Source organism: Glandiceps talaboti, chromosome 12, assembly GCF_964340395.1.
Source record: "Glandiceps talaboti chromosome 12, keGlaTala1.1, whole genome shotgun sequence".
Lineage (NCBI taxonomy): Eukaryota > Metazoa > Hemichordata > Enteropneusta > Spengelidae > Glandiceps > Glandiceps talaboti.
The window spans coordinates 13,469,909-13,492,597 of record NC_135560.1 but is presented as its reverse complement, the minus strand read 5'-3'; the positions used below and the strand labels follow the sequence as shown (position 1 = coordinate 13,492,597).

At 33.6% G+C, this 22,689-nt stretch overlaps 1 protein-coding gene across 1 annotated transcript; it reads right to left on the bottom strand.

Moving 5' to 3' along the window:
• Positions 1 to 6,723: 6,723 nt before the first annotated feature.
• Positions 6,724 to 19,809, bottom strand: LOC144442962 (sodium/potassium/calcium exchanger 4-like). Its single transcript, XM_078132336.1, has 10 exons — positions 19,797 to 19,809; positions 19,123 to 19,338; positions 17,233 to 17,316; positions 14,232 to 14,335; positions 13,456 to 13,556; positions 9,828 to 10,063; positions 9,313 to 9,396; positions 8,549 to 8,797; positions 7,755 to 7,856; positions 6,724 to 7,086 (listed from the first exon to the last, which is right to left on the bottom strand). The coding sequence occupies exons 1-10, from the start codon at positions 19,807 to 19,809 to the stop codon at positions 6,770 to 6,772; spliced, it is 1,506 nt and encodes a 501-aa protein (XP_077988462.1). The 3' UTR covers positions 6,724 to 6,769.
• Between the last annotated feature and the right edge of the window lie 2,880 nt (positions 19,810 to 22,689).

Here is a 22,689-nt window from a genome sequence, read left to right as displayed (position 1 = left end):
GTGTAATATTAGGCCAAATAAAAAAAATATGTGTGTTTCTGATAACTCAACCTAGTTTAAGCCTCCAACCCTAAACATTTTTTAAATAAAAACATTTAAAACAAAAAGATAAGAAATTCTTTGTCTTCTTAACCTTCGTGCACATCTGCTTTCCTTTCCCCAGCAATGTCTGTACACATTTCATCAAACTATCACAGAAGGGGGTGTTCTGACTGACGTTTCATTTGTTTTGGGGTTGAAGCATTGTTTTCCAAAAATAAAACTTTGACAATTAAAAGGGTAAAATAAAGTAAAATAAAATCCCGACCTACCTACGATATTTTCTAAGACCATGTTATTGGAAACACACAATTTTTTTTTCTTCACCTAATCACAAAACATCAGCAAATTCTACGATCAGACCATGTACATATCATATATGTAGTAACAATGGAACTGAAAGAACGAGGTTTTATGATACTTAATAATAAATCTAAAAAATGCAGATATCTGGAACAAAGCAAGGTATAAAGTGTTCACACAAAACGTTTTACAAGCTTTGTACATGTAAGTGATATATCACATTCCAAAATCAGTCTCAGTACTTTCAGCAAATTCTGACACAAAACATGTATTAAAGAAATAATATCATAGAACACATTCAGCCTCATTTACAAGTCCTCTTTCAACATAAGATATTTCATTGGGGGAAAAAAACCGAAACATTTTTTTTCACTCAAATTTGTTCAAATTTCTGCCTTTTGAAAATGTCAAACCAAAAGGAGTGAAATCATAGTGTTAGAAAGTAGACGAGAAAAAGAAAATTTAATTGCCACATCATGGTTATGTCTGTAATCAGTATAAGCTTACTAACCAGTATTATTATTTCTGTACACCCTGTATTCAAATGATAATAATAATAATGCAAATTTATTATGTGCATTTCCTCCTTAGAGGTGACATCGCTCACAATTATTACCCCTGGCACAGATAATGGCAGCACAATGGCCCTTTATACTTCCTCAACTCCCTGGGGAGCATGCAATCCATTGCAGCCTTTATAAGCGTATAGGATTAAAGCATTCACATTGCAACATCTATCCTACCAGGTCCCCAATTATACAGCTGAGGCACTGCAGTCTTGGTTCAAATCTTGGTAAAGGACTTTAGCCATTTTGAAACAAACGGCAGCAATGAGAACCTGCAATGTGCAGATTCCAAGCCGGCCACACTAACCATTCACAAATCATGACTCCACAAATTGATCCGTGCCAGGGATGATAAGAGTGCCTTGAGCTCTCAGGAGGAAAGGCGCTGTATAAATAATCACTATACCTTCCCTTTGTATACCCTGTAGATAACCAGTACGGCAATTGCTACCTTTGTACACCCTGTAAACACAGAATCTATTGTACTCTTGACAACACTCAGCAAAATGGTACGGCTCAAATTATCCAGTCAAAAAAAGTGACTGCTTCATTTATACTAAATTCTGTAACAATATAAACACAAGTAAATAATCTAACATTGAACTTATTAGCATAAACATAATTTTATATAAAGCTATCATAGAATTAAATCTTGCAGAAAACTTTTCACTCCTTGATCATATAGTATTTATCCCTCAATCTTCTATATAGACTGTAAGATATGTCGTATCGCTCTGCCTCAATGGCCTCCTCTCTTAGTTGACTGATGTGTGAGGGCGCCCCGCCATGGCGTACCTTACAGACTATCTTGAAGATAGTAGATTGAAGGGCCTTTTCAAGCCAAACAACACAATATCAACATAACACAGCAATATCTGAATATTAAACAGATGCATCTGTATATTCTCTATCTTTGCTGTATGAATGTGAATATGAATATGAATATGAATATGAATATGAATATGAATATGAATGTGAATATGAATGTGAATGTGAATATGAATATGAATGTGAATATCACACTGCAGTTTTCATAACACTTGTTTTAAACTATCATACATAATCTGTTCACTTAGAACAATTCATATGCAATAAGTATGGAAATCCATTTTCCAAATTAAGAATTTATCTCAATAAAAAGTGAATGAATAATTTCTTCACTATTTACAGCTCTTCCCTACCAAAGACAATGTATTATGATTGAGTTGGAAACTCTACATATGTCTGTATGGAGATAGATTTCATATGACAATGAAAAGTCGACACTTGATGTTACTACGGTTTTACATGTGAGTTGTTGACAAAATATCTGCTTACTATCAACAACAACAACGGTAATAGCATTTACCGGGTTTACATTACATATATTTTTTTTAAAAGCAAATATTTGTAAAATTTAGGCTATAGTAGCCATGGTAACATTAAAGTTTATGAAGGCTGTAATTTGCTGCCATATTTGGTGAATTTAGACAGCAATGTATACATAAACTAATGACTGCGAAAACAGCAATTTTTCGTTGTATATATTGACGAATTTAATATTTAGGAATTATCTTCATTAAGTATAATGCCAGGCAGCATTTTATTTATTGTTTATACAGTCAGTTTCAAGTTATCATTCAATGATTGATATAGTTGTGCAGAAACTAACAAGAAATTGCATGTTCTACCATAAGGTAACAATAATTTCTTGCTACATTTTGTGTAAATGAAATAAACCATTTTATGTACTTCAACAGACACACAGGCACCAATATTTTGACTTCTGTATTTGATGTTTGTATGGTGGCGCCAATGTTCATTTCATTTAGACAAAATGTTGCAAGAAACTTCATTCATTCAATCTTGCTATCTTAAAGTGTAGCATGTGCAGTTTCCAGTGGTTTCTGCATGGTTGTATTAGACAGCGCCGCTAAACAGTAACTTGAAATGTGCTGTAGTATTTGTAAATTGAGGCTGTTGACAAACGTTAATAAGTTTAATATAGCTAAACGCATTTTTATTATAATATCTAGTGAAATTAGAATATTCAAACACAAACTACACAGTGTTTAACTGATGTACTGAATGTCATGGTTTATTTATTTTTATCAGTATAAAAAGCAACTTTTGGTGGTAGTACTGGGTAAATTTAGACTAAAGCAGCAAAGGTCATTATAGTTGCCCTTCAACTGCGTCTTTTGCGATACTTTGTAAATTTTGGCTGTGTTTATAGCCATGACTAAAATTTAGCTATGCAAGCAGCATTTTGTTGTAGTAGTGTTTGGTAAATTTAGGTTGTAGATATTTCTATCAACAGATTTCATAAGCAGCATTTTGTGGTAGTATTTGGTGAATTTAGGCTGTATCAACCATGGGTAAATATTTAGATATTGTATTTCCTAGCAGCATTTTGTGGTAGTATTTAGTGAATTTAGTAAATTTTGGCTGTGTTTAGGTAGCCATGATTAAAATTTAGCTATGCAAGCAGCATTTTGTTGTAGTAGTGTTTGGTGTATCAACCATGGGTAAATATTTAGATATTGTATTTCCTAGCAGCATTTTGTTGTAGTATTTGGTGAGTTTAGACTGGCAGTCGTCAGTAAATTTTGTTCTATTAAAGTAAGCAGCACTTTCCTGTTACTTTTGATTATAACAGCCATCACTAAATACATATATCGATCGTTAAAGCAGCACTTTGCTAATTGAGAATTTCGGCTGTGGTTGCCACAAAGTAAATTATTGTAAAAAAATCCATAGTATCTATGTAAGTAAGCTGCAGCACTTTGCTGTAGTATTTTTGGTGAATTTTCATTGCTATGTTTTTATCAGGTGTCAGGTCACAGAATTTTAGTAGTACTGTGGGGTCTTTTCAACTTGTAGCAAACATGGTAAATATCTAAGTAATATATTATTGCAGCATTTTGGTTTTGAACTATAATTATTTCAACAAGTCAGTTCAATGTGGAACTCTCTACAACATATAAAGTGTAGTACTGAGTTTATAATTTGTTTTAAAACTATTATTAGCATTAAATTATTACTATATCTATACCTTGCCATAAACATTCCAAGAATAATAGCTCTGCTATATCAATTATTTGTAAAAATATCATATATGGCACAAAATTCACTTAAAATATGCACACATTTTTAAAAAGTAAACTCTTTTTTTATACTATGCTTACAACTACAAATATTGAAAGCTTTTGAAACAACTGAGTACTGTATTATAAGTTATTACCATATTCATAATAATAACTATCTTAATTAGCATAATAATCTTTATTTATACTGGATAGTTCCACTTGTCTCCCAAGAAGTCCAGTGAGGGCCATCCCTGTAATTTTATGATTTTACATAACCTACATTACGTGCAATTTCACAGAAACATCAAGTTAAACTTAATTTGTGTCTCATTTGGAAATTTTGCCCCATTGCCTCATGGGAGTCAGCACAAATGCATATGCAATAGGTGAACAATGAATATTCATGGTGTTTGCACTGAAGATAATAAGTACTTAGGAGTCAAGCATATACGGTAGGCATTTTGTTCACTTATTGCATCTATATTTCTGATGACGCCAACTACACGAGGCAATGTGGCCCAAATCAGAGATCCCCAAATTACTGAGGTACAAGTTTATGATCAACTTTCTGTTTCTCTGAAATTGTACATAGTGTAGGTGATCGCGACTCTCCAGAAACCCAAAGCTCACGAAAATGCCTTTTTTTTCCTGGAATGGTGTTCACCTTTTAATTCTGAAGTGTCATTTTCTATTTGATGAAACCAACAGCCTCATTATAGTTATCTAACATACATTGCTATAAGTACAATAACATGACAACGGTTGCTATGTAAATAAGTTTTGGTAGCAACAAAACAAAATAATCAAGTCTGCTCATATCAGTCTGTTATATAATCCACTGGCGACGGTTTGCACGAATTAAAGTGACTGACAAAACTATTCTGAATATGGTCAGCCTACTTCTCTGATTATCAATATTTAATTTGCAGTTTTTTTTGTTTCAACACTAAATCCAGACAGCTTGGCATCTAGACTGTAATGAAGTCAGTTTGTTCAGCGCTATCAGGCTTCTAAACAGACATGTGAGTGGGGTAGCTGACAGTGTGACAGGAATGTCGTACATTACAGACTACTTGGCAGCATGCTCTGGGTACTGGTTAGTCTATTTGCTAGACCTCGAATGTTCTTCCGATACAATACGGACACAAGACCGAACATTGCTATCGAGGATGACTGCGAACTTCGTTCGCTTATGGTATCGGAAAGAAGGCCCGAAATGTCTAGCAGCAAGACTAGGTACTGGTTTGTTTGGTCACCAATCAATTTGGCCCTTCCTTTGGTTGATTTCATTCTAATGTCATGGCACCATTACTATGGCTTCTTGTTGAACAATTAAAATCAAATTTATTTGTTACAGTTATGATACATGGATATTCTTGTCAGAAAATTGTTTTTTTTTTATCAACTGAATGAATACATGGAGAATCATTACCAGGGAACAATAATTGTTCAGACTATATACTTTAACAAAAGTTTATAATATGCAAGCCAGGATATGTTTTCGGCAGCTTTTGATGAGTGCAGAATTATGTGATCCACTTTGGCCTAGCACTAGTCACGTTAGATATTTGATATCTGTGAAGCTTGGTGTCGTTGTTGATGGCCAAGTGGTGGTGATGGTGATGGTGATGGTGAAAGACTGTCATATGGTACATGAGAGAATGATATATGTTGTGTCTGATTTTCCAACATATTTACAGTATATGACAGATATTAATGCAAAATTTAATTTCAAAATCTTTTCAAATGTTTTTTTGTATTCATGTACTAATTAGTTGCAATCTCTCCTGGCATTGCAGTGTAAATTTTAGACTTTGCTAAGCGTTCAAATGACATCTGAAGTAAATCAAGTAACGTCAACTAATTTCATGCGATAGCCTACGAAAATATGAGAATGCATTGAAATTTAAGAGAACACCAGCCATCCCTCAACGGTGACTGTGGACACCATCTCTTACCTATTTACAATAGTCAACTATCAGGTGACTCCACTAGGAGGTCACCTGATCATACAGCATAACATCATTACACTGATGACGTCTGAGTGAATGGAACGAAATCTATATAGTCGCTTCAAAAACTAGATTACAATAAAGTAACTCTACTACTACTGTATAAAATTGGAGTCAAGTATCATTCAACATATCTGACAAAATAAGTACTGTTCAACTATCAATGGTCTCACAACTTTCCAAATCCCCCCCCCCCCCCCCAGAAAAACACACTTTCACAAATAATAATTTGACACTGATGTTTGACCTCCGGACAGGGGTCTCAGTTGTTGCATTTGAATTATTGTCTTTGAGGGTAGCAAATGCATTAATCTTTGAAGACATTAAACACCCACAATAGTATACTTAGACAATAAACTGACATTTTCTTGTCGTAAATTCAACTCTAGTTACTTCTACACACACAAACACTACAATCTTTCCATATTGGATCACAGTTATTGCTATTCAAAACCAAAAACAAGCTGAATTTTTGGTGACTTTTTTTTATGATTACCAAATATTTTATGCAAAACTTCATCACGTCATGTTGTGAAAATTCCTTTCTGTTTTCATGCTTATTTTGTTTCTTCTCTTCACTAATTTTTTTCAAAATTATGAGAAGTGCATTTTTCTGTTTGCGAGTAGGCTGACAACTTTGTTTTTTTTTTTAAAAAAAGAGCAAATGCTAGGATTCTTATTTCAAATAAAGGCATTGATTCAGAAACAGCAATAACCATCAGAAATTAATATTCCATGCTGAAAGTAAATCTGAAAACGATGTGAAATCATCAGCAATTTTTCAACAAGGTGGAGGATTGACATCCATGAAGACATTCAATTCATATAGAATAGAGAACGTTATAACGATAGCATACATAATAGTACAAATAACACCCATCTTTTTGTCAAGTTTCCATCCATTCAGGTGGATAGCAGAGAAAGCAAACAGCACGGTAAATATCAGTATGATTGATGTAAAAGTCAAACCCGAGCTGTAGATTGGAATGGAGCTCATGTCGGTAATCAAACTGCGGATGAACCACAACAAGGCAAGGCACACATAGATCTCAAAGATATTGCTGCCAATGATATTAGAAATAGCCATATCTCCAAGATCTGAAAAAAAAGAAGATAAAATCATTCTTAATCTTCATTTTGCTAAATTAGCTAAAGTCTCAGTAAAATGGGAGTAACTTTTTTAAAAGTAAATATATTGACACTATAAGAGTATTATGAAACTGATAGCAGCATGTGTACAAAAATGCCTCTATAATAGTCAAGTAGAGGATGGCTAAAATAATCGACAATATTATTGCATATCTACCAGTGATTACTTGTACTGATGCATGTGCATACTGGTGGTATTTTCACTGCAGTGCAATACCGAAAACATTATTGCTTAAATACATGCATGCAAATGATATGCAAATGAAGGCAGCCATTCTTTACACTTGTGTGTGATCATTAAGGGTAATTTTTACGGAAATTTGCAACAGAACACTGAGAACAACAGATTCTCATGCCACACGAGTGCCAGTGTGGGTACTCAGGGGTATTTGTAATGTTCATACTTTTAGTGTTTTCTTACCCACATTCACTTGCTACACTTGTGAAAGTACAACCACAGAGAACACTGCGAGTACCTGTGCAAATACCCCAAGTACACCACACTTTCTTCTGATATATTTTGCAAATAGCTAATGAACTGGTTTAATTGCCAATAACAGATTGTTGGCCATTCACTTTCATTGTCATAAAGAAAATGATGTTGTATTAAAACTTACAGTCCCTCGCTACAAGAGAGCTAGCCATTGCATCCGGTATACTTGTTCCAGCAGCAAGGAATGTTATACCCATGACAGTATCCGGAATACCAAAAGTATCACCTGGAAAAACAAAACATTAGTTTAATACATGAATTCTAATACTTCAAAGTTGCATTATTCATTGTATGGTTGTAAAAAAAATGTAAGCAAAATTGTCAGATTTTAATCCTGTTAAGGGTATATTTTGTAAATTTATTTTTCTGGTACTATTATATTTTTTGAATTTATTGTTCTGGTATATTTTGTACCGTTATTGTTCTGATATATTTTGTAACATTTTATTGTTCTGGTATATTTTGTAACATTATTGTTCTGGTATATTTTGTAACATTATTGTTCTGGTATATTTTGTAACGTTATTGTTCTGATATATTTTGTAACATTATTGTTCTGGTATATTTTGTAACGTTATTGTTCTGATATATTTTGTAACATTATTGTTCTGGTATATTTTGTAACATTATTGTTCTGATATATTTTGTAACATTATTGTTCTGGTATATTTTGTAACATTATTGTTCTGATATATTTTGTAACATTATTGTTCTGGTATATTTTGTAACGTTATTGTTCTGATATATTTTGTAACATTATTGTTCTGGTATATTTTGTAACGTTATTGCTCTAGTATACTTTGTAAAGTTATTGTTCTGATGTATTTTACAAATTTATTGCAGTGGTATATTTTGTAACATTATTGCTCTGGTAGATCTTGTAAAGTAAGCTACTTAATATACATGTGTCATACATACCAATAAGAGCAACCATCCATACTAGTATATAAGCCAACCCGGCGATCCACACTGTAGACATAATGAACGTGACTATAAACCACCAACGCCATCTTCGGAAACGACAATCTGGTATGGTTAGGAACATCAGGAAAATCATTGGCAAGCCGGCAATATACAGACTGGTACGGATAATTCCACTTGGAGGTGTCAGTACAAACCGACTATTCTCATATTTCTCAAAGGGATCGTGATCTTCACCTGGATGTACTGCAGATATCAAAGAAATACATATTATTATGTGTGTAGAAATATTAAATGATTTAAAGCAAATTTTGCCAATTTTTCATCTCATTTCATATTCTTATATCAAACATTTATCATTCCTTGCATAACTCTTCCCATTTAAATTTAATTTTTTTTGCTACACTCAGCCCACAACTTCTATTCAATTTAACTTTTTCAATGGATAAATATTTCAATATGTACATGTTGACTCTTTTGCAAGTTTTATACTTTTCCTCTTTTAACAGATTGTCACCAGATTATAAATTTGTTGGAGATTGTGAGAGTTTGAATGCTGTGTAATCACTACTCAGCGATTACAGCAACAAAGGCAAGTCAAAAACATATAGGAACTTTTTGGAAACTTTTTATTTTCATTTTATGTTATTAGGTTTTTATCAAACAGGTATGAAAAGTTTTAGATTTGCAAATTTGACATTTTGACTATCTGTTTTTGAGTTTCACTAAAAGTCACAGAGCAGGACATTCAAGATATTTACCGTATCCATTTGGTTTTACAGGATCTCCATTCTCCTTCCCTTTGTTAGATTCACCGTCAACAATTGTTATTGACAAATTTGTTTCTGGAAAAAAGCGAGGAAGTTGTGCCATTAATAGTTTTCAACATTCTGTTCGGCTATTGAAATCTTAAGACATGAAAATTAAATTTGTTATCATTTCATTCTTTTGAACTTTGTAGGACAGGTCAGATTTAAACCAATCACATGCTTTGTTGGTCTAAACCAATCACATACACTGGTACTTCTTGAACTACACCTTAACTTTCCCAGAGTCAAATCTCCAAATACAGAAGTGTTCAGTATCCGTTCATAAAAACAAAAGAAATTTTTGAATCACTATTTAGACAGCTAACATTACTGAAAATAAGAACTTAGTGTCTCTTGAAAACAAACTTTCTATGAAATGTACCAAATATTCTAAATTTTTGAAAAATTTAAATTTTTTTAAAAGTCTTCTGTAAGTTTACAAACCTAGAAACTATGGCAACCCTTACCTTCCTGCTCAGTGGGTTCAGTGTAATGATTACTAACATCCCCATCAGGAATAGTGCCATAACTGGGTGTGCCATTTCTCTTTATCAGAGGGGCTTTATCTTCCTTTTTTTGCTTAGCGAGCTTTTTCTGTTTCCTTTCATCGCTCCATGCAATGGCCATTTTTGAGAGTCTTGGATTGAAGTATAATATGATGATATAAAAAACATAGCCAAAAGATAATATCATACTTTCATACCTGTTGAGAAATAAAATAAAATTTAAAGTTTGATATGGGAACAAATTGACAAATTGATTTGTCATGAGTTGCTGTAAACAGCCATGCTCAATTTAGTGTTTGGAATTAGTCAATGGTAATATGTAACGCTATGTGATGCAAGCCTGCAGCATGACATTTGCCACAAGCCTGCAGTAAGGGACAGAAACACAGTCAGAAATCGGGTTGATTTCTTTCTGTCTGCTTGTTCTGGTTGATTTGCAATCAGATAGAAGGAATTCCAGGCTGAAATTCGGTCTGTCTGACTGGACAGACATAGGGGTAGTAATAAATCTTTCTTTCTGCCTGCAAGCCTGTGGTAATTAAATTGAGGGTTTCATCGCTGTGTGCAAGAAGGTTGTAGCTAGCTGTGCACTTCTGCAAGCTTTTAATAGCTTGTTTAATTATCTAGTGAGTGTGAGAGGGTATATGTAAAACATTGCAGCTAGGTGTACACTTTTGCAAGCTATTAGCTTGCTTAATGTTCGGGTGTGGAAAGAAGGTTGCAGCTAGCTAGGTACACACTCCTGCAAGCTATTAACTTACTTAATCTTCCAATGTGCAAGAGGGTTAACTGCAACAAGCTGCACACTCTTACAAGCTATAAGCTTGCTTAATGTTCCTGTGTGCAAAAGGGTTGCAATAACCTACACACTTTTCAGCCTGTCCGTTTTTGTAATTTATTAATGCAGGCTTTCAAAAGGCTTATCACAGATCTGACTTGCAGAGACAAAAGAGTATAATGGTTGATATTACAACTACAGACAGACTAATGTATGCAAGGAAGGTCAATTTCAGTAAAGCATTACGAAACATTTGAGTAAGGAAAATGCAAGTTATAGACAGGTATATTTCTGTTTGTTGTCAATTTCTTGGAAGACGGATTAAGAACTGAGCAAAATTTCGCCAATATATTTCAAATTGAATTGTTAAATTACAACCAGTTATGTATTCTACACAAATTATGAATAACGTATTCAAGAATTACAGCTGGATTTATCACTACATATATAATTCTGCTTATATACAATCCACACTTTTGCTTAGTAGCTAGTGTATTCAAATGTACAGGTCATATGTTCAAACCATCCAAGTTGCCATAAAAAAAATCAAATACTGAGCATTCCAGTACTTTCACTGTAGCTATACGTTATAGCCACACTTTTATAGTCTTATTTGTTGAAACAATCAAACCGGACATGTTCAAACCATCTTAAGAATGTCAGTCAGCATGGATTATATTTATAGCATGATGTCTGTCTAGACTGTCGCAAACATATCAGGTTTCCTAATCACCTTTAATCCACTGACCTTAACATCATGGTCACATTGCATAAATGTTACAAAGAAATTTGCACTGAATTATTTGGCAGAAAAAGGTGCACTTTACATACGACCATATATTCACATCTTCACCTGCATATCAACTTTCGTGAATATTATATTACGCTCAATTTCCTTTGTAAAATTTTGGAAAGCTCTATATAGACATAAGTGTGTAGATGTTGACAAAGAAACTTGATACCACATATATTAAGCATATAACATTTATTCTATCACCTCTACATGAATAGTAAGTTTTTAAAATAACTTTTCAATATAGGGCTCTAAATTAACTTTTTTCTTTGGTAGTCTTAGTGGGCTACCAATTTCAGAAAGTGGTAGCCCAAGGATGGTGACCAATAGTCCTATAATGTATGTTCCTGAATTGAAAACACTCTGAGTTCTCTATTTGACTGACCTGGTGGGAATAGTATAGAACAGTAAATGTACCTCTAACAATGTAGAAATATGTGTGTTATTAAAATACTTTCATGTTTGTAAATCTTCCATCCTTTAAATCATCACATAATTAGTGGTAGCCTGAGTGGGCTACCAGCTGCAAATTATGGTAGCGCCATAGTAAAATTTGGTAGTCTGTGGACGTGGGACTACTTTTAATTTCGAGCCCTGTCGTACATTTTTATATTCAATATTATCGTTTCTTTTATTAGTCTCTCTATTAAATTGTGGCTCAGGTTATACATTCATGTCAACCAAAGTAATATCACAAACAGACACAATCATAAGTACTTGGATAATGTACGCTAGCTTGTCTAAATTCTCTCCAAAATTTATGATTCTTCTCTCTGAAATTGCATACAAAAAGGGTCACAGATGCCATGTGGTCAAAGGGAAATATTGACTGAAATGGTTGATACCACATGGTAAACAGAAAATATTGACTGAAATACCAGCTGTTATCATGCTGCTATAAATAATGAATGCAATATTAGACTTTTAATAATTTACTTTATGAGATGAACTTTGATTGCAACTGTCAGTCTCAACAGTGTCTCTACGTTAGTGATATACATGAAACTTGAGAACTTGTCATAAGGCTGACTTATAACATGTATGACAAAATGAAAGCACATGGTTTGAACTGATCACCAAGTTGACCAATAGACAGGATAGTGAGAGTTCATATAGAGTTCACACGCTTTGGTTTACTTAACCGCATTTCTGTCAAGACATGCTCAACCATAGACATTAGCAACCATAGACATTTCTCTCCAACATCTATGGCTCGACTTATTCAATTTCTCTGATTTATTGGATTGATTTACTGGTAGTATCTAACACAAAAAGAACACATCCCAACAACTCAAAAGCGCTTTCACATGAAAATCAACTATAAAGGTTAATGGCACATGCATATAAGGTCTAAGACCTGAATTGTCCTGGGTCTACAAGACCTTGTAGAGTAAAGTTGAATGGAATAATTCAGAAGGTGAATTTGCTATAATAGTGTTTGAGGATACTGGTCTCACAACTAAAGGGGTCACTCAAGGTGACATTATTCAAGTGGCTTGTTAGTGGGTGAATTCTATTTCTATATCCATTGTACTCTTTGTTCTATGTGAAAGGCTTAGTACAGCTTGTTCTTTACTCATGTATTCAAGCATGACTCGAGTCGCATTAACCCAGACACATTTGTCTTTGCGGCCCAGACATAGCTATTCTTTTGCTCTGCATTAAAGACAGATTTATTGACAATCTCTTGTTTTTTAGTTCTTCCAAAATCTTCTTTGATACTGAATTGCAATGTCTACCTTTGGTGCACTGCATGATTTTTGTACATAAAAGGCATCAAACAGTGCACATACTGAGTGGAAAGGTTCAAGGTTTTAGAAAACGTCAGTTTCTGCACCGCATCCTTTCTTCCAGAAGTCAGAGAGTTAATATTTAAAATCAACCCAGCTATATTTCCCTACATTACACAAGTTGAAATATTCCCAGTGACAGTTTTTTTTTGTTATACAAGAGACCTAGATAGATCAAAGGTTATTTCTTCGTTAACTTATATGAAGGTCATACAGGGGTCAACTTACCAAGTTGCTAAGTTGTCATGCATAACCCAAATCAATCCAAATATACCAATCAAATATACGGTACAGTCTCGTACTAATGGCCACCATGTTAAAGGTACTATCTGTAAAGGAGCAAAAAACAGAATTTTTTAATTTTTCTATATATATGTGTACAATAGTATAGTGTAGTGTGGTGTAGTGACATGGTGTGGTGTAGTGAAGTGTGGTGTAGTGTAATGTATTGTTACAGTAGTGTACAGTGTAGTGTAGTGTAGTGTAGTGTAGTGTAGTGTAGTGTAGTGTAGTGTAGTGCAGTGCAGTGCAGTGTAGTGTAGTGTAGTGTAGTGAAGTGTTAAGTATGTAGTGTAATATAGTGTGGTGTACAAGTGTGGTGACAGTGTAATGTATTTAGTGCCACAAGATAAGTTTGTAAGTATATTACCCAAGTGAAAATACTTAAACAAAACCGCATTCCAGTATATAGTATATATTAATTGTTCATGTTGATGCAAGTCTTCTATTACACGATTGTGGTTGTCTTTCTTCTGGCATGGTTAGAACAGTTCATTGCATAGTACGAATTCCCTGAACATTTTCATCATCGGATTGTTTATGTGTTATGATCTTGATACCAGGTTTAAGTTCACCGAGTCAATTGCGAGTGGTGGTTAAGTATGCTTCAGTAAGTATAATACTGTGAGTAACTTTTAGCTACGCAGCAAAAACTATGCCAAAATATGTAGAAACTCAGCTTGTGCCCCTTTAAATATTAGTGAATAAAAAAGATAATGACTTACATGGCCAGCAAAGAAACAACAACAGGCTATGATGATGAAAAGATTGAAGACTAAAGAGCCGACAACAGTTCCAATACCAATGTCCGTTTCAGTAATGAAAGCACCTATAACAAATCATAGAAATATCAAAAATAACACATACTTGCCTTTAATTTGGATTTTTAATTTATAAAACAATTTTATCATTATGGCCTATTACTTGAAAAATCGGTGTGAAACAATTTTTTATATGCCAAGTTGTCATTTAATCAAGTAGCACGTCTACATAGTTAAAGTGAACCCCACCCTCATCCTGTCCACCAAATTCCACAAATTCACAATTCTGTTATGTGACCTTCCCTGATCAGTTCAGGGTAAGCATAAAGGTTACTACAGGATGTCAGCAGAATTGCTTAACCTGGTTTAAGTATTGACAGAACTAAGAACATTTAGGTCAGGAACCTGGTAAAAACAAACATCCACATAAGGGTATATATTTAAAGAAAACTGATCAGCCTGAGTGGAGACTTACAAGAGATATGGCAAGGACGTAACTATCCCTTGTACATTCAACTAGTTTATCCTGCTTTAGCAATGAATGAATGAGACCCTGTTATTTGGGTTACAATTGATATATCTGGTGGTGAAATTCATATCTGCATAAATTGACAAGATAAATATTTATAGCAATATGATGTGCAGATCCCCCCCCCCCCCTCCCATTACTTGAATGGGTTCCAAATCCAAGCAACAACACCAATAGTATAATGAACGGTCTATGCCCCGCACTGATCAAATTTTAGTGCTAAATTTTCAAAAATAAATACCACTTATTATATACATATATATTTTCTGGATAGAACTCACTATATAATGCTAAATCAAGCAAAAGATTTCACTTTTCAGTTTGAAATAAACTGCATGTGATTTAAGACATTTTTATGTGCCTTTTAAAAGCCCTAGTATAGATATTTGTATGTGAGAGAGATAGTTACACATGCTTCAGTTGATATTCATTGTACCCATGCTGTGATATATATTTCAGACATTCCTAGAGCTGCAACACTGAGTACATATGTAGGTATATCATAGTTCTGATCAACGCTTTGAATAAAACTAACACGACAGAATATTGGTGACGCGTGGGTGATAAATATAGTGTGGCACCAGTTTGGATATTTGCATGTGTGCTAATCGCAGTGTTCTCTGCAGCTATACTCTAAAACATAGGTGATGGTGTGGTGCACCAGTTAGGGTATTTGCATTTAGTGATACTGTTCTCTGCAGCTATACCCAAAACAGCAAATTTTTCATGAAACATTCATCAGCGAATTCACATAATTTCATGTATACACAAAGCAATCACATTGCCCTTCTTCATACACAGTGGTATGCAAAAATAGAATATTCACAGTATTGCACTGCAATGGCACTACCAATAGTAAGGCACTGTGAAGTAATCACTTAGTACAGACGTATGACCTAGCAGTTCAAATTTACTTCTTGATTTTAATTTATTTTATTGTCATTGGACCACAATATATAACAGTCACATTTTTATGAATGTTTCCTATCAACAGCTGCTTTAATCAGAATGCTGTACTTAGAAGGTTTGTGAACAGTAATCCTGTTCTTTTCAGGCTTCTGACTCACTGTCTGTATATACTATGTTAATTTTCTCTCTCTTTGTAAATTATGTATAGAGTATAAACCTGATCAGTGTACAGCTTAAAAGAGCAAGGACAAATCTGAACATTTTTGTTCCATATGAATTAAGAACTACACATGTTATTCAACTTACTGAAAGATGTCGTGATCATCACTATAGTAACCATGATGTCTGTCGCATAACAGTTTAAGCAAACCGAATAAATTATTCAATGCAATACTTTTTGGGTATGCTCAAAAAATGCCGCTGGCACAGGATCATAGAATACATGCACGTTTATAAACCTGTCAGTGACATTATGGGATATGTTACGGTCTTCAAGTCAAAAGTCCACATGAATATTACACAAGATAGTGTTTGATGTTTAGAAAAAATGGAGTATCAATTTGGCCCAATTGAATGTTTCTTTAACTTCGATGCTATGAACAACACAGGCAGAAGATTAGGAGCAGTGCATTACACTCTGTTAACTTAATTCTACAGGTTTTAATGAGCCTAACATTTTGTACAGGCAGTATACTATAAACACTTTGTACAGCTAACATGCTTGTGATTCAGAATATTTATCTAAGTATTGGGACAAGTAGAACAGTATCTAAATGTCTAAATTTAGATGGGTGAAATGTACACATAGATAACTAAACATATATAACTCATTAGTCTGTCCATTTCAATATCGTGGTAGAATGCACACTATCAATGGATTGAATTAACATTACAACAAATTGCAACCCTACAAAATAATTTTCAGAAATTGTTCTTAATTATTACTTGTCTGAGTGAAAAGCAAAGTGTTGAAATGACATTAGAACAGAGAGTGTTAGCATTATTGTTCTATTTAAGCTCTTGAAAATCATGCATTAACTGGTAATAGGGGGAACATGGTCAGACATTTTGAAATAATGTAGTCCTTGATGATAGGACATGTACACTCTGTGACCTTTATGAGGTCGAGGACGAATTTTCTATTAACATGTAATTTTTTTAATCAATATCGAAATAAGTACATTCCACGTTACTTCTTTTCTCCTCAATCCTGTACAAAGTTCATAGAAATCATACGTTCTGAAGACAGTGATACAATCTAAAAAACTAGCTGTTTTTCTTTACCATGCACTATCTTATTGAGACATTTTATCAGATTATGTAAGAATTTTCTTTGTATTTTGGGCCGATGGCTATTAAATACAATAAAGTGACCATGTATATATACCAAGAAAATTAGAAGAAATGTTGAATTTATCTCAAATAATTCAACGCTTTTCTGAAACTGCAAAGATTTTTTTATCTCATGATAAATTACATGAATACCAACATTAACTGTCAAGGTCTTTCTTTCATGTGTCAACTCACCAATTACTGAGGCTGCAAACTCAGGAGCAGAGCTTCCAACAGCCATCAAGGTTGCCCCGGCAACGTCATGTTGCAACTTAAGTACTGTAGAAAAAAAAGACATCCATAATTTTAAATTAGCATAAGTTTCTCAAATGTTGTTTTTACATAGATCGATTTCAATAAATCATACACAATTTATGTTTATAGTTTTCAATTCCGATCAACATTATTTGTTCTTCTGGTAATCATAATTATTCAATTAGAAAATGTACATTGAAAATGTCTTAATCCTCAGAAATACATATCATCATAATTTTCAGAAAAAAATTGTTTGCCCTAATATTTGGCCACATCTAGATCTTTTCACTTTGTATCTCTTTTGATAATCTCAAATTTGGTAAGTTAGAAATATCTGATACAATGCAACCTTTCATTGGCTATTTGCTATTTACTCATGTTTTCTCAATTAGATATCAATTTGAATCATGTTTTCGCTGACAAATTTAGCCGAATTGGACATAAAACAATTATTGAAATATTACTAAGAGATAGCTGAGTAATGTCAATTGTTTACTGAACCTAAATAATAGACAATATTTATTTTTTTTAAATTAAATAAAACAAACAAATTAGATATTGACACAGCTATATACGCAGAAATCTGATCAGTGTATGTACTAACACCAGGGCTCAAAATTAACAGTAGTCACATGTCCACAGACTACTATGTCTTGTTATGGGGCTACTATAATTTGTAGCTGGTAGCCCACTCAGGCTACCACTGATTATGCAATGATTTAAAGGAGGGGAGATTTACAGAAATAAAAGTATTTTAATAACACATATATTTCCGATAGTTTCCAATCTGTTTTCAGTTCATGAATATAGGACTACTGGTCACCATCCTTGGACTACCTATTTTCTGAAATTGGAAGTCTACTACGACTACCATAGAAAAAAGTTAATTTCAAAGCCCTCAGATTAACACATAGGGGCAGGTCAAAGGTCATTTTGAAAACATAAGCTGAGATATATAAAAATCAGAAATCCAGGATTGGATCGGGACATAGAAATGTTCAAATCCATGCTATGCATTTAAAAAGTCTGCATTCCACAGCTTTCATTTTTTTAAAAAAATCTACAGAAAAACTAGGATTACAAAGCAGCGGTGCAAGACTAATGTAATGATATAACTATACTGATCTCCTTCTATGTAGTACTAGTAAGGGTCATCGTAAGTTCATTCAACTCATGCAGCATGGAATATTTCAACCACGTGCTCATCAGTAATTGCTTTTTTCCACGTTCATAGCAGTTTTCCATTCCATAAAAATTGCGTCAAAATCAACATAATTCATACAATTATTTTTATTATTTAAAAAAAAATTATTTGATAGTCAAATTCAATGCTGTCATATTTATACTCTGTTTTAAGATAAGCTAAAATGACACTTATTTTTTTTAAAAAAATTGACAGTAAAACTATTAAATTTTCATATTGTCACTACTTGGCTTTGTGTCAAAAACACAGTCCTGAATGTCCCTGGGTCAACGTCCATGATTTCAATATCCTGTGTGCTGAATAACTTGTTGTCTTTCACTGTATTTCATAAAAGGATGAAAACTCAACTGAATTATTTCACTCAGTAAAATGAATTATGAGTAATTATCATTTAGATATGTGTGTGGAGGTGACCTGACAAATATGCAAATATGTATATGTATAATTTATCATATAATTGCTATATTTATTTGGCATTGATGGATAGATCTAGTAGTATGTATACCTTTTATATGCAGCGAAAAAGAGGATATCCTAAAATCATATCAACTCTGCCTGTGTCCCTTTAACAAAAATAATTGAACATTTGCATAATAGTTATACTAGAAAGGACATTTGTAACTTACGACTGCATAGAACTTCCAGTGATGGTACAAAGTAGACTTCACATACATAGGCGAGACCAGCAAACATATAGAGGGCTATCACGATATGGACTGTAACGCCGCCACCCCTACGCTCTTCTTCGGTGAAAAAATCGGGTGGAAACTCATCAATAGAACGGGGAGTGCAGTTATGAATTAATAAGCCCCGACTTGTAAAATGAAGTTCATCTTCAAAATCTATGAAAAGTAGAAATATGAAAAAATTATAATATGGTTATCAGTTAGTTTATGATAATAGTTAATACCTTTGATGATCATTTTAATACTAAAAAAATTCATTTGAAATAGCGAAAGTTTTGATGACTGGTTTAGTTTTGAGAAAATGACAAGAGAATATTATGGGATATAATTGGGTATGTGCCAAAGACTTGTATATGTTGATATTAACTATATATAGAACAGTGTACTGTAAAGAATAAATATCTCCATGTTCACATACCCATGGCAAAGAGTCACACTTCTATTACTATTTTGATATCACCAAATAACTTAATAAAGTCATTGTCAGATGTTAATATATAAGATTTATTTAGTAATACCCAGTTTTATCAATTTCTTGTTATTGTTATTTACTTACTTTTCAAAGCATTTCACCTTTGTTGAGACAATGTTTCTGAACAACTTTCATTTTTTACCTTTTTCAGCCATAATTTTTATCTTTTTTTTTTTTGAAGCAGTACTTTTGGTTTCATTGATTTACTTTCTGTAAAGCACCTATGAGTGGTGTTGTGGATATATGGTGCTATATAAATGTACTTTATCACATTTTTATAGTCATTAGTAACAGTCTGACATGAGTTCTGACTAAAGGCCTGAGGTAATATGTCAAGTGACTTTCAAAGTCTGCCATTCAATCCAGACTCAAAACCACCCCATATCAAGAGAAATTTCAAAGTCTACCAATCTCTACTCAAAACTCCAAGTCATGTATTGGGTGATTTGCTAAGTTTGTCAACTGACTCATACCCCAGCCCTATATCATGGGATTTACGTTTGCCAATTTTCCTGACTCGATACTCCCAGCCCTATATTTACAGTTTGCAGTCCATACTCAACACCCTGGGCCATGGCATTAATGGACTAAGTCTGCAATCTGACCTCAAATCCCAAACCAAGCCAAGCCCTGCTGTATTGAGAGATTTTCTATAAATCTCTTTTAACTGTTTGTCTGATATCAGGGACCATGCATAATACAATGTGACGTTGAAACACAAACAATAGTGATAAAAAACAAGATGATTTTCATTTCTTCAAAGATGAAATGAACAAATCTATATATCTCTCTTTTTTTTTGAAAATGATTGCATTCAATATGGTTATCATAGGTTTGGTAGGTTAAGGACTATGCTTACTTTAAATTGGCAAACTCGATATGAAGTGAATGACCACTGAGCCACAGTGACGCTATAATACCCAACTGTACAAAAAAAATTGGGCAGGTATAAATTGTGGTTGGGCATGTAATTTTCAAAGTTACCTGCCCAATAGGGAGGTGGGTAAAAAAGTTAATTTAGAGGCCTGTACATTACAATCACCTAGCAATCTATTCATCACTTTAATACTAATTAGCATGCCTATAGTTCCCTTGCTATGTTGTAACTTTTTGCCTTGGGATGAAACTATTAAAAATAATAAAATTATTCCAGGTAAAAGTGAAATGAACACAAATCAAACTTCCACGGAATGGTAACACAAAAGTTTATGCATGTATCAGCATGCACATTTTGGTTTGGTGCGATTGGTGTCTGATAATCTTTATTATATATCAAACCATATTTATAATTGTTTGTTTAATACACTGTATGTATGAAGTTCCCTTGTAAACTCAATTGAACAAAAAGGGTCAATTTACCCAAATACTAATCCTTACTTCAACATTCACTCACACATTTTAATAAAGTTTGTAAAAAAAAAAAGGAATGTTTGGAACATGTACATGTAATACATCAACGGTCCCTACACAAGTTTATACAAGTTTTTCTCTCCCTTGGTTTCAATTACTTCAACACAATGCCTTTTTTTCCCTTTACACAGCAGGAGCTCAGTATTAATTCTGAATTCAGCCAAATGAGCGAATCAACCCATGCAGATGACCTTTCTTCACGGAGGACACGTAGACGATATTTGATGGAAGATTAATAACAAGTACTTAGATAAAGCACTTAACTAATGAATAAAAACCTGGCATCTAGACACAACAATAATTAAGCTCTTAATCCTAATCTAATCCTCATCTCCAAATGTATTTGTAGATTGTTTCTTTAATCAGAGTCACCTGGCAATGCAGGTCATTATATCTGCATCTACCTTAGCAATCAAACAATGTAACAACCTTGGGGATCATATTTCCCCAAGTTCAAAGACCCCCTAGCTGTACAAGAATGTTTTATTTTACTTAGGAGACCCCAAATATTTTATTTTAAGTGACCCCAGTAACCTTTGACCTCAGCGTGACTTACACACATTTCTGCGACAAAATATTTGAAATGGAATTTGAAACGAACAGCATTATCAACCCCAGCATACTTCAAACGTGCATGCATATATCTCACTCTTTGCACTTCTGATGATATCTGCGGATGAGGCAAGCTATTACAGTTCTTAAAATATGAAATATGAGTATTCAGGTATTAGTTTAACCTAGCTGCTGCTTTTACGACCATTTTAGTATAAAATTTCATACGCTTGACTCACATAATGGGGATGATGTTGATAAAATGTCTGATGGCCTTATTTGTCTGTTGTCATGATTCTAAGGTCAAGGGTCACGATATATGCAAATATCATAACTTACATCATTGTCAGGTATATGTTTCATGAAAATACTATCCAGATTAGAGAATTCTGATTATAGTAACCTGCTTGTGTAACAGTATCTCTTATTCCTTAATGAAATACAGTATCAGGATTTACTAGTATTTCATACAATATTCACTAATTCATCAAAACACGAAATTTAATTTACTGACTCTTCTTGCTGAGTAAATTATGATTTCTTAGATGTGATTTGTGATCTTAAATCAACAATTATTCAAACTTTGAATCAAAGGCAGCTTACACTGTACTACACTATACTTAAAAGTAGACAATAAAATATGTAATGTTACAGTGGTTTGATATGATACCTAAAAACCACAAAAAGGAAATTAAAATAAATGAATATGTTCCATTTTAAGACGTGGTGTTAGTGCCTACATTTTTATTCTTCACACTGCTTTCACATGGGGGTGAGGGTGTGTGTGTGTGTGTGTGGGGGGGGGGTTGAGATGGAGAGGTATAAGTATGCACATCTTTCATTCATTGATTTATTAATTACTTGGTATACTAGTATTGGGTTCATGACGATGGCGGAAGTGACATGTGCAGGGTGTAGACGAATTTCAATAATCTCACAATCTCTCAGTCAGCTGGATGATCAGAAAGTGAAACGTGCATTTCAGCTGAAATCAACGATATTTAATACCACTTAATTTAAATATGTAATTTAACTATGCTGGTGGTAACCTTGCCTCTGATGTCCCTGGCATG

Bases quoted from the DNA above. Each gene is read 5' to 3' on its own strand.
- LOC144442962 (XM_078132336.1), bottom strand. The intron at 10,064-13,455 runs GTAAGTTGACCC...ATTTCTCAACAG, and splicing joins CATGACAACTTAGCAACTTG to GTATGAAAGTATGATATTAT. The intron at 9,397-9,827 runs GTAAGGGTTGCC...GCTTTTTTCCAG, and splicing joins TGAACCCACTGAGCAGGAAG to AAACAAATTTGTCAATAACA.